The 13,184-nt window shown below is 37.9% G+C and overlaps 1 protein-coding gene across 1 annotated transcript; it reads left to right on the forward strand.

Moving 5' to 3' along the window:
- The first annotated feature begins 82 nt into the window (after nucleotides 1-82).
- Nucleotides 83-7,716, forward strand: CCDC59 (coiled-coil domain containing 59). The gene is made up of 4 exons (XM_032999798.2): nucleotides 83-304; nucleotides 1,654-1,876; nucleotides 4,333-4,432; nucleotides 7,025-7,716. The coding sequence occupies exons 1-4, from the start codon at nucleotides 202-204 to the stop codon at nucleotides 7,184-7,186; spliced, it is 588 nt and encodes a 195-aa protein (XP_032855689.2). The 5' UTR covers nucleotides 83-201; the 3' UTR covers nucleotides 7,187-7,716.
- The last annotated feature ends 5,468 nt before the right edge of the window (nucleotides 7,717-13,184 follow it).

A 13,184-nucleotide genomic window follows, 5' to 3' on the forward strand; every position in this document is an offset into this window, starting at 1 on the left:
CGGCCTGTTGGAGGCTACCGGCCGGGCCGCCCGCAGGCGCGTGAATCGAGCGCCAAGCGACGGCGGCGGGGAGGGGCTGCGCTCGGCCCGTCGGGGGCTGCCGGCCGGGCCGCCCGCAGGCGGGTGAATCGAGTACCGAGCGACGGCGGCAGCGCCGCGGATCAGTGACGTCGTCTCGCTGCGGCGACGCCGGGGGGAGCGATGGCGGCGGCGGAGAGAGCGGGCGCCGTGGGTCGCGGTCCCCGCCGAAAGCGGCTGTGGAGGCCCGCGTTGCTGCGCGACGTTGTGGGCAGCGTCCAGGAGGGTGAGTGGGGGGGTGGGGGGGGGGGGGAGAGAGGAGGGGACAGCCGCGGCGGGCCCGGGGTGTCATGGTGGGAGAGATGGCGCCGAGGGAGGCCCGGCCCGGCCCGGCCCGGCCCGGCCCCGGTGGTGGCCGCCCTCGGCTTCCCGCCGTGCCTCCGAGCTGCCGGGCTCAGCCATGGGCTTCGCGTGGCGCAGCCCGGAGACCCGTCCTCGCCCGCTGCCCGCGGGGTGGCCGAGCGCGGGGTGCGGGTGGTGGGGCGGCCCCGGGGGGAGCTGGAGCTCCCGGAGCTCGGGGCCGCCGAGCCCGGCGCCCTTGGGCGGCCCGCTCGGGCCGGGTAGCGATGCCTCTCGGTTTTAGGGCTCGCTTTTAGCGTCCTGTGAAGCTGTGTATTTAAAATAGAAGCGTATTGCAAAACGGGTTCAGGATATTGACAGGTGATTATGCAAATATAAAAACGAACTGACAGGAAAAAAAGAGCATCGGCTTTTGCATCACTTTTCAGAAATGTTAACTTTGGAGAAAGAAAGGAAAAGTTGGGACTGATTTGGACTTGTTGCCTCTTAAAAATAATTGTCGTTAATGAATAATATAAAACTTGTTAGGTCCATAAGAGTAATGCAATAAAAAATAACAGTAACATATTAGGAAAAAAATCTTGTTTAACTTAAGTGGTTATATAATGATTGTGACTGAAAAAAACCCATGATCTGATGTTTCCTTTTAAGGCTCAGTCATTCTATGACGTAGCATAGTTTTGAAGTTGTAGAAAAGCTCTTCCTGAACAGTTGTAGAAAGAAGGTAATAATAAAAATACTATTTGTGTGACAAGATATAATGGAATATTAATGTAGTATAATACAGTGATTTAGTGACGCTTTTTTTTTTCCTGTGTCCTTGCAGCTGCAGACTATTTAAGCAGCTGGTATTCTTGTTATCAGTGTCTTCTTGAGACTGTCTTTAGGAATCTATTTTAAGGTTGCTTTTGAAGCTGTCAAAAGTAGGAGAGAAGTGAAATGTTAATACATTTTTTCACTGGATTCGAAAAGCATTATCAAAGGTATATGATGTTCGAATGTGCGTTAAGTAATACATTTGCAGTGGCATCTTCTCTCAAGGGTTTAGGCCATAGTTTTCAGTAAATCTGTACAAGCTGCAGTGCTACAGTAGGGAACAGATTTATAACAGTGTCTTTTCCTTGAATTTTTGACTCGTCCCTATTAAAATTAGCACACGTAGTGGCTTTTTCTATTTTGAAAAGAAAATAGATTGAAATGGTCCTGGCAACAGTTGAATAGTGTGATACTACTTCAGTGCAGGTGCATTTAACTCCCTTTTTCTTCTGTTTTCAGGACGAGGATTTGCATTTCGGAGAAAACAAAAGATCAAAAGACAGTACAGGAAATTATTAAAAAAGGGAAGAAAGGTCTCTTCACAACAGGATGATCAGTTTACTGATACTTATCCAGAGCACTTGAAACATCTTTATCTAGCTGAGGAAGAAATGCTTAAGAAACAGCGCAGGACTCCAAATGATTCAGTTTTATCAGAAGAAAAACTTAATAAAGCAGTAGAGTAAGTTTATGAAATATGCCTTTTAAAACAAGTAATTGTTTCCATCATTGAAGAAATGTTTTAGATCTTACACTTTACATGGACTTTGGTATGGTGATTTGCTTTACTAAAAAAAAATGCCATTAGGTGTTAAATGTTTTTCCTAATTGTTAGAAAACTTAAACATGCAGCTTTCTTGTGTTTGCATCAGAATCAGAAAGCAAAACGGATCAAGTTTAGGGCTTGATTCCACAGAAATAGCATGACAGTTACCACTGAATTTTAAGGATAAGGTTCAGCCCAAAAGCACTAAGTGTTTGTCCAATTTCTTACGGTATCTACAAAGATAAGAGCCTGCTTTTCAGGTAGTGTGCTTTTGAATCTAGAGAGTTTTCCTTTGAATTGATTCTCAGTATTTTTAAATTAGTGTCACTTTTTAGAAATATTTTTTTGCATTATGCTTCTGTTCCCAATTTGATAAGTTGTCTTCTTCATATTGCACTGTTTTTCTGCTAGAATGAGCTGTCCTTTTGTGGTATGGCTAGTTTTGGGGGAGATTTTAACTGTAAACTTTAAAAAAAAAATGAAATGGAGGACTTAGTAAAATCTTAAGGCATTAAAGTGTTCTTGATCAAAGTAATAATTTTAAATAATGGAGATGTCATAGTCGTTTGCTAGTGGTGGTTGGGGGTTTTATTTTTTTGTTTTGTTTTAAATTTACTTGTAATAACTGGGAGAAGTCAAATGGGGTTTCTCACTTGCGGGCTAACAAATGTCAGACAACTTAAACCTTTTTTTTTCCCTGTGTGACAGTAACTCCCCCTGAAATCTTGAGTAGGTATGTCAGTAAAATGAAAAGCGTAGTCACTCAGACCTAACACTGTCATGGCAATGTTTTTAAACAACATTCAAGTACAGTGATTGAGAAAAGGCCCTTTTGTACTCAGGACAAGATGTGTCATAAGTCATTGAATTCCAAGGTGCATCTGCATCTAAACTTTCCTGGGAAGAATGCTCAGGAGAGAGGGAGAAAGGCAGTCAGATCTAAGACCAGCAGTGGGGGAAAGGTAGAGTTTTGTCTGGAATAGTCAGGTAATTTGTGGGAATGCCTGAAATAGGACTGATGTTTTCTTTGAACCAGAGGGTGGTTTAATTTTGCTTAAATGATGGTCATTGTGATTGTAAACCAGAATTAATAATTCTGCAAAAATGTGACTGCTAATATGTGAGGTGGTGTGCTGCGTAGAGTCTATTAGATAGACTTCAGTGTTCTATGGGAATGTAAAATAAGACTTCGATTAGGTAATTATTTTTAGCATATATTGCAATTTAAGTAGTTTTGTACTTGAGATAGTGAGATGTCATTACACAGTATTGCCACGAGATGGAGATGAGAATAAAGCAGAGATTTTTTTCCTCCAGGAGAAAGTCGTATTTTTAAATGAAGGTATGAGCAAATACTTTCTCTTTCCTTTTTGATCATCTGTCTGAAATCTCCTAGATGATGATGGCTAGTTTTCAACTTTTTGTAGTGTCAGTAATACAGTAATCAAAAAACTTACGTTGTGATCAGTTGTTAAATATCTAGCAAGGCTTATATTTTTCAAGTGTGAAATGTATTTTCTGCCACACTGTTTATGTAATGGCTTTATTGTGAACCAGAAGAAGAAATAATTTAGAACTAAATAAGCAGAAAAATCCACTCAAAGTAGTGTTACAGTAAATGCCAGGCAAATGGCCCTGGTTTTCTTGTACTGTTTTCTTTGGTGAAAGATATCTGGGTGGTTTTTGATACCGAAATTTGTAAGGAACATAATTTCAGATTCTAATTTCAGAATATTAAAGACAATAATATGCAGTCTTCAAGAAGAAACTTTTAGAAAGGCACTGTTACTAGTGTACTTTTTCACCTCGCCATGTGAGCCTGGCTTCTCTGGCAGGCAGTCTGCTAACAGCTGGCTGTCCTCCCATCTCTGCAGCTGCATTCATATGTCAGAACTGGAAACAGATAATACAGGTCTAAGTTAGTGCATTCATTTTTTCTAGCTCTGAAGAATTTGTATGATGGGAAAACACCCCTCTCTTAGGCACTCTTTAAACATGATGAAATGTCATCCCTGTGAAGATCCAGTAGATAAGGTGTATGTGTTGCTAAAAGTTGTGTGTAGTCCGGTCTTCATTAGGCTCGGCGTTGGATGAGTTCAGTTTGCTGTGTTCTCATGCTAGCTGCTTGTTACATTACATGTAGTGGTGTTGTGTGTCATGGAAGAGTGGTGCAAGCAGGTATCCATTCATTATAGAAAGACGAGCCTTCTGAAATCTGTGCTTTCGTTTTACTTCTCCACATATGCAAAAAAAAAAAAAAAAACAGTGGAAGAGTGGGAAATGGTGCTTTGATTCTGCCGTGGCCGTGGGATATATGGTTACATCTGTTTGGTGATAGTCCATATCTGAAGTACACATACTTTTTCTTACAGGTCAGTTATGACTGAAGGGAAGTTTAAGAAGAAAACGTCCAATCAGAAGGCAACAGAAGAGTATGAGAAAATAAGGGCTGAGCGTGCTAGAAAGAAAGAGGTAAAACTTAAACAGATCTTTCTCAATTGTAGACAAAGACTAGATTAATACCTGTCAGTCAACCGAGATTGGACCATAGGAAAGGAACACAGGTATTGGTATTTCAGTCTTTTTCAACTTGACAGTAGTATTTAGGCATGCAAGTGTTCAAAGTTACTCTCTTTATTCTTACTATTTTTATCTTGCAGTTGCCGTTAGCTGGATTTTATGATGTCATTTGGCACATTAAGAAGAACTTAGAGCTTGATCTGCATATCCCAGTGGATTATATTAGACCTCTTAAATATTGTAGAAGGGGAAGTAATAACAGCATCATCATCTTGTGATGAAAAATTAAATATCCATCCTATTTCTTACGGTGTTACCATAACGCAGTCTTCGTTGTACCTTTTTATGTGCCTTGACCAACAGTGAAACACTTAAATGCAATAGTGTCCGAGGCCAAAATCTTTAGCAGATTTTTTCCCTTGTTCCAATTTAATGGAACTTATTCTTTCAGAGCGTATCTTAATATTATTGTTGAATAATTCAGTAGAGTTATTCATTTGAGACATTTTTATTCAACTACTTTTGTCCTCTCCCAGTATGTTGTTCATTGCACTGTAAAATTGTAACATTGTACAAGTTGTGTAGCTTGCTTCTGACAAACCAGATTTCAGAAATTAATGTTTAAATATTACATAAATATGTAACTGGATAAAACATACTAGTTCTTCAGTTTAGGTGTACTGAAAACTAGAATAGTTTTATGCAAGCTGATCAGTGATTCTGGGCAAGTTACGTGGTTGTTCATCTGAGAGCTTCATTTTTGCATATTAGAGTCAAATCATACTAAAAGAAATCAATGTTACAACCAGCTTATTTAGAGGAAATATGAACAAAAACAGAGCAAGACTGCAAGGAATTTTCTTTGAGCAGCACATAAGAGTTGCCTGAGGGCAGGTGTTGGCATTTTTGGTTTTATTCAAGATACTTAGGGAAAACAAACAGTAGCTAAGTGCCACAATAACAATAATCATTTATGTGTAATACTAATATGATGATCACATACTTTACCCTCACGTATGTTAGCAAACACTGGATTTTCTGCTACTTACTTTGGGAAAATAAATAAGTTTAAAGGCACAGTTTTGGCCTCCATGCTGTATAAAAAAGCTAGGATTTAGCAGAGATCAGAAAAAATATGAATGTAATTAAGAACTGTGTAAGAAAGATGAATGTTCTTGCTTTGAGTAAGCATTTGGTTGGTAGCTTAAATGGGTGTTGTTTACAACAGTATGCTGAAGAGCAGTAAAATTATTAGATAGGAAGCGAGTTACAGGTAAGTTAGAGTTGATGCCACTCGTTTAGAAAAAAAAAAAAAAGGAAAGAATTATATTAATTGTTGTTACAGTAAAATAAGTGAAGCATTCTGAATGAAGAGATATTATCTTTGCAGGGGTTTCCTCCCCCCCAAAGTCTCTTTGATTTATATTTAGAAATATTTTCTTGGGTTATGTCTGTTTGATTTTATATTCTGCATCACAGAATATTCTTGCTAATCTCTGTACTTCACAGAAGCTCTCTGTGCCATGGAAAACAAAAACAAAATTGATAAATTATCATCTGGGCATTTTGCAGAAACATCTGCCTTTGTGGTCAACATGGCACTGTATTTCAACAAATAAGCTTTATGAGAGGAAATCATCCCAATGAACTGAAGCAGTCCTTCAGTCTGATTTGTGATGTCTTGCATGTTTTGGTAGGGCGTGACATAAGTGAAGCAAGCTAGTTAGCTTGTTGCTTGTGGATGTTTGCCCAAATTACTAAACTTACAACACTAGAGAAGGGGGGTACAAACTGTTTGATAAAAACTGAACATAATATCATGATGGTTTTCCATACAGTGTAGCCTCCATTAGTCATTTGGTTGCATGTGTGCTGTCCCCGCAGCACAGAAAGTTTTTTACAGTTTAAATGTGGTTAGTTTTTTGTTTTGTTTAGTTTTTTTTTCTCTCGGTAAAGACAGCAGTCCGTGGTCCTTCGAAGAGGACAAGTCACTAATAGTTTCGTCTTGGTTATGCTGCACTAGGTAATGCTGCTTGTGATGCTGTCCTAGTATCACAAAACTGCCCAACTTCCAGCTCTATGTGCCAGTCCCATGCAGATGCGTCCAGTGTCTTAGCACATCTGCATTGGCAAGACATTTACATGGGGACCACTGGACCAGACTCTTTTCTTTCTTTCTTGCCCTCAAGAGGAGAAAGTGGGAAATTTTTGCCGCTTTGTCACTTAAGGAGAAAAGTCAAGGAGCTCCTTTTGCAGAAAGGAAGTAGTACCTATTTTAGTGACAAACCTTATCCTGAGATATTCTACCAAAGAAAACCTGGTTCTTCTCTTGAAACTTTAGGCAATATAATATGTTTTGATTGCATTCTCCACTGAAACAGCATCCTGATTAAGCTTGTAACAGTAACAGTGTTTCTAGTGTCAGTACAATATCTATATTTGCCTGTATGTTTACAAAAAATAAATCGTATTGCTTATAGATAGCTTCATAGTTACAGAAGGTATGTAATTATTGCATGTTGATAGCTATTTATTTAATTTCAGGAAGCAGAAAAAAGAAAACAGCAAAGAGAAGCAGCTCAGCGGTTGTACAAGCAAAAGAAAATGGAAGCTTATAAAATATTGAGTAAGAAGACAAAAAGAGGACAGCCAAATCTAAATTTACAAATGGAGTTTCTTCTTCAAAAAATAGAGCAAAATACATAAATCTCTGCATACATGTTAATAGCAGATTTTGAGTTACCTGTGGACATTTTACTAAATTTCTTTTAATAAATAATGTCTTTTTGCTTCTATATGACTTGTTATTGGCTTGATTTATCTCATCAGTCCAACAATGGAGGATACTTATCCTCAAAATATGTATTCTGTGCTGAGAGGGAGAGAGATCTGGTACCTTGAAAATAAATGGTCTGTATTTCTAAACTTAAATTCTGTTAGCTATGTAATCTCCTCAATTCCAAATCATTAGAGCCTAGTACCATCTGAACATGAATCTATGTAGAGTAAAGCGTTTGATCTAACACTTCCTGCAACTGTGACTACTAAAATGATGCTTATTTGAGAGGAGTAAAATGATACATGCAACATAATTGATATCTCATGAACTGCCAAGGCTAAGAGTGTGTTTTGTGTGCTGTTGGATAGGATTTCGCCCATGGAAACATAAACTGTACTTGGATGGCTATTACTTATGATTCTTCACAAAGAATAAAACTTGCCAAAGGTCCAAAAAATGGTTTTAATGTAAAGATCTTGTAGGCTTAACATACACTTTGTGCTTCTTGATTTATACTTTGGTGATTTATTTTGTTCATAAAATTAAGTATGACTTTCTAGCTATGAAGGATCAGGTAGATGGGTTGAGGTTGTGGTATGCTGAGTATATCAAGTTTCTAATCTTTGGAACATCTTCAGAAAAATAATTTTTAAAAGACCGTGATTTGGAGATGCAGTTAGTCATCTTCAGCCTAATAAAGTCAAAGCATTCTTAGTAAGACTAATAATTTTGCAATAAAGAAAATTAACTATTTTCTTTAAGTTTGTACAAGAGAATACCATTATACTTTTACCTTTAGCTCGGTCTACTTTGGCTGTCAAGAAATAATACTGAGGTTTTTTCTGCATATAATAAAGACTAGACATTAAGGAATGTCTTGGAAGAAATTTGTCAGGACACGTGCTGTAAGATTTGCAACACGTTTACAGTATTGTAATATTATTTACAGTATTACCTCAGAAGTTGATGTCAACTGCAAAAAAATCCTTATTTAAAATACACGTGAAAAATAAATAGATTGAAATTGCATGACAAGGATTGTTAAATGAGGAATTGTTTAGGAGTTTGAGTGGCTAAGATGTTTCTTGTGGCAGTATCCTGAGGCTTTTTCCACCTCATCTTGTCATACTTTTTGCAAGGCTTTGAATCCTTGTGCTGTGATGTCATTTAGGAAAAGCTGAACACAGGTCACAAAGTAGTATACCAACAGAAAATGTGACAACATAGGCATGTCCATTCTAGGAGCGAAAGGGAGTGTAAATTTGACATGTTTTTATTCTGTTTTATGCTTTTCCTTCTATGTTTTTTTCCTGATAATTGCTGTAATTGCCAATTTTGAATGGCTCAGTGCTGAAACATTAAAGAGCAGAAATCTGTAAAGTGTCCAGGCAGTAGGAAAGGCAAGTTTTGGCATACAGTCTGTTTTGATTCTCGTCATTCTAAGCTGTCAGCTTTTATTAAAAAAAAAAAAAAAAAAAAATACAAACTACAACTATTTGCAATTATTAGGGTTTTTTTATTAGTAGTGCAACAAACAAAATGTTAGCTTCATGTAACTGAGTAACATGAAACATCTTCCATGTGAATTCATGGTTGAAGTTCTTCCATTTTTGTTTGTGTGTGTCTGTTTTTATGTTCTTTTACCATTCTCTGGCTAGGGAAATTTTAAACACAAGTATCCTGAATTGTCATCTCAAAACGATCTCAGTTTCCCATCGGTTCACTTATATATACCTACTGGGCAGATGTTTGGCATGATGTCAGCTGTCTGGAAAGATTTCAGAACACCATGTTTTAGACCAGTTCCATTGGTCAGTGGCCACCCTGGATTACTGATAGCGCTATAGATTCTGGTATACAGTCTAAATACCAGTACACTATTAGATATGGTGTTTATCTGTAAAGCATTTTGGTAAAGTGTGAATAATGCATTTGAAATCCAGATTTTTTTCTCTTATATTGAGTGAAAACTACTATCAAAATATTTCATATGTTTGATTATTCCTGGAGATTGGGCTAGGTAATATGAGCCAGTAAATTAATTACCTTTTTTTTGTTTTTTAATTCCACCTTAGCAACAAGAAGTCTTAGTTGTTGATTAGTGGAAAAGAACAGAATTCTGCTCTAAAATGATTTTTTTTTTTTACTTGCATTATTCTCTTGGTTTTGTTTTAGAATTTTGAGAAAAATTCAAGATTCATAGTATCTGTTCCACAGTATTGGTAATTAAAATTTAATCCTACCTCATTCTAACTTTAATTGTTTCCCTTCTCTTTAGTCTTTTTATTCAATGTCCTTGGTGATAGATAATATGAAACGGGCCATGTTTATGTGATTTTCCTGAAGAGGCAGCTGAAACTGCCTCCGTCTTCCCCCAGTGCTTCAGGCAACCTGATCAGGCAGAGCACTTTAACCAAGACCAGTGCAGTATCTGACCTCAGCCCCCGCATTGCTGGTTTCAAGGAGAGGGAGTTTCTGTCTTTTCTCCCCATCTCTTTCTCTCCTCCATAGCTTTATTTGGTTTGGAGATAAAAGGGGGCAATGACTAAGCCCATCTTCTCACAGGCCCTCAGAGGGAGACCTTTTATTCCCCCAGAAGTTAACTCTTGATGAAACAGTTCTAAAGGGAAAAAGTTAAAACTACGTATTTCCTCACCCTGTCCTTTGCTGATTACCGTCAAGTAGCAGCCCAGGGCAGTAGTCATGAGAAGCCGGTGCAGCTCACTGCCTCGGCTGCTTCCTCAGGCCACATTCCTGCACGGTTGAGCCTCCAAAATGAATTTGGTGCCACTGGAAGGCAGGGGCACAGCCGTGATGGCGCTGCATGGCTCCAGGTCGCGCAGGCAGGGGAGGGAACTGGACCTCTTGCTTTCATCTACGGAGCAGCACTATAGCAACTGGCCCATCATCTTTTTATGCAGGAGAGTGGGGTGAAGGGAGGGAAGGAATGTTTTGAGGAAGGAAATAAAGATTTAATTACTTTTTTTAATCTGGTGATCACTAGGAAAATCATTCAATAGCAATTATATGAGTTTATGGAGGCTGCCTGTAAAAGCTGCTGCTTTCAACTGTGTCTTTTAATTGGAAACACATGAGAAGTTAGTCCAAGGGAATATTAAATTTGTACTGTTTTTTATTAAAATTCGCTTTGAATATATAGTGAAGATGTTGAAATGTGAAAAAGATAAGTATAAGTCCTGTTGCTGTTTTTTTGTTGTTTCGGTTTGGTGGTTTTGTTTTGGTTTTGTTTTTTTTTTTTTTTTTTGTCCTAGTCACACTCAACTCCTCTCCTCTCTAGCAGTTTGTTTTCAATTCTCTGAAAGCCTGCAGATCTTAAGTAGTCATGACTTTCCAGTACCTCTTCTGAGAAAGATGAAGTGGAAGGGATAGGGCTGCACAGTCTGAAATTTTATTCTTTCAGTTGGATAGTCAGTGAATGCAGGCAACTTCAGACATCTCTTTTTTTTTCCTTTCATTATAGACGAGTGAAGCTGTAAATCAGAAATAAGGTAGGGAAGAAAGCATCTGGTACAATACATTCAGTTTCTCTTTTTGGTTCTGAGGAACACAATGTGAAGTTTCCCTTGCTCCTTTTGCAGGTAACTTCTTGGGAAATCATAGTAGTAACTTAAATGGTTCATCTCATTAAGCTGGCTTTGACAGTACAAAGACTTTCTCACCCCGTACCCATCTCAAAAGAATTTTTTTGTTTTTTTGCCACACATAGGAAAAACAAACCAAAAACTTTCACCCATTAAGATACTAAGGCTTTGGAAGTGTGGGACAATGTAGACTTTGGATTTTTTTATCTTTACAGTCTGATAAATTATGCCTGCACTAAGAACTAGATAAAGAACATGAAGTTAAGAACCTGATTGTAATCATAGTATCTATTTCTGCTTTCACTAAGTAATGTTTTGAATCATTAATCAAAGAGTTTAGACACAGTTCTAAATGGATTAATGGACAGAAGTGTTGTGAGCATAAGAAAAATGGAAGTGCACTTCATTTAATAAAATCAGTGAGGACAGGGCAGAGCTCTGAAATACCAATTTCCATAGAATTTTTGTTAACTTATGCATGCCTTTTGGAAAGTGCTGAGTGGGTAGTTAATGAACTGAGAGCCATGTAGCTATTTTGCTGACTTTTGTCTAAAGAAAACCTTTATGGGATGTGAAAAAGGAAAAAAAAACTCTGAAATAGTTCATTCTGAACTCTTGGTAAAATAATTGTTGGTCCATTCATAAAGCTGCTGTGTAACTGGACCTACAGCAAGCTAATTGCTCAACTTTTTGTGTATAGCTTTTCCATGAATGCCATTGTCTTCTATGTAGTTTTTAATTAATAGCAATTTGGATCATTACTTTAAAGTCTGGATTTATTTATATGCTTTCCCCAAAGAGATTATCCCCATATTTGTATCTATTTTTTTTTAATGTCTTGATATCAGCCCAGTTGAGGAGACACATATGTCTGTTGAAAAACTATATTTGAGGATCCTACTTTGTGAATTAAAAAAAGAAAATAAACATAAAAATAAACTAAGCTAGCTTAATGTTTTGCTAACCAATTCAGATCACACTTATTCACTAGATAACACCATAAGAGGTGGAACATAGATTTAAACTATCTATATGCAAAAATGCTGAATTTTATTTTGTCTTCTAACTTCCATGAGACAATTTGTGTCACAAAACCCCAAGCAGAAGGACTGTTTCACTAGGGAGAGTCTCTGGTTTCTGCTCACGGTAAGTGTTCTGGTGTTTGAATCCAGGATCTGCAGATTAAATGGTTATGGCTCTGCTGCACCGATCTGCTGAACCCCCACTGCTGTGCTCCTCGCTGCATAGACGCTGTTCTTGGGAACTGAATGAGAAAAAAATGCCTCTGGTTTTGTCCCTTGATAGTTGCCAGGTTATGAGAGCTGATACTGTGTTTTAAAACTGTCCCTCTAATCTATGAAGCAATTTCTTCTGAAACAAAAACAAAAACAAACAAAAAACCCCCAAACAAACAAACAAACAAACAAAAAGGAGAGTAATTTTTGTTACATATAAGCACAGCATTGCACATAGATGTTTAGCAACAAGGCCAGTGCCAAGAGGAGAAATTACAAATTAATCTCGATAACTTTATTTCATCGAGTCATTTAATATGTTTTCCTCTGTGTTACTGGAAACTTGTAGTCAAAAATAACAGCAGACTACAGCTAACCCGTTCTTTGATGTAGTTTTTAGTATGATGATTGCTTTTATCAATGTTGTTTGGATAGCTCAGGGGATTAAGGAGAGCTCTAGAGATTAGTAGTATTAGTAGTCAGAGTCTAACCTTTTTGTTTAGGTCCTGTATTTCTATTTATTGTGACCAGAGTGACTAAACCCTTTTCTTCCTGAAAGCTGTGCAGTAGCTAGACATTTTTAGTGGTAGATGTGCCCTGTGTTATGAAATCATACAGCTCATGTTTTTAATTGGGAAGAATACAGAAGGGCACAGAAAGAGAATAATCTATTTAACCTGAGGTGACTTCAGACAATGCTGAAGATGAGAAACTACAAAATGGGTATGAGTAAGAGTGGTGGTTCTATAGCTACCAGCAGGATTTCACTTTGAAGTAGCTGTCACTAATAATTTGGGAAGCAGTGAACAATTATGGAAATAAATGCAGGTACATGCATTCAGGAACTGTGGATGCTAATTCTTCTGTAATACTGATAAACACTACAAATGTTAAGACATACAGCATACAGCGGTGACTGTAATGCAGTGGTCTCATGAACTGAAGATTTAACTCCTGAGGAGGTTTCAAAAAGAGGAGTATGATGCAGTATGAGCTTGGGTTGCCCTATGACATTGATGTGTTTTTTTCATCATTCGTGTGTTTGTTACTTGGAAAAAAAAAAAACAAAACAAACAACAACAACAACA

Source organism: Tyto alba, unplaced genomic scaffold, assembly GCF_018691265.1.
Source record: "Tyto alba isolate M040663 unplaced genomic scaffold, T.alba_DEE_v4.0 Super-Scaffold_2, whole genome shotgun sequence".
Lineage (NCBI taxonomy): Eukaryota > Metazoa > Chordata > Aves > Strigiformes > Tytonidae > Tyto > Tyto alba.

Coding starts and splice junctions, on each gene's coding strand:
- CCDC59 (XM_032999798.2), top strand. CDS start 202: ATGGCGGCGGCGGAGAGAGCGGGCGCCGTGGGTCGCGGTCCCCGCCGA. Junction 1,877..4,332: donor AAACTTAATAAAGCAGTAGA/GTAAGTTTATGA, acceptor TTTTTCTTACAG/GTCAGTTATGACTGAAGGGA. Junction 4,433..7,024: donor AGCGTGCTAGAAAGAAAGAG/GTAAAACTTAAA, acceptor ATTTAATTTCAG/GAAGCAGAAAAAAGAAAACA.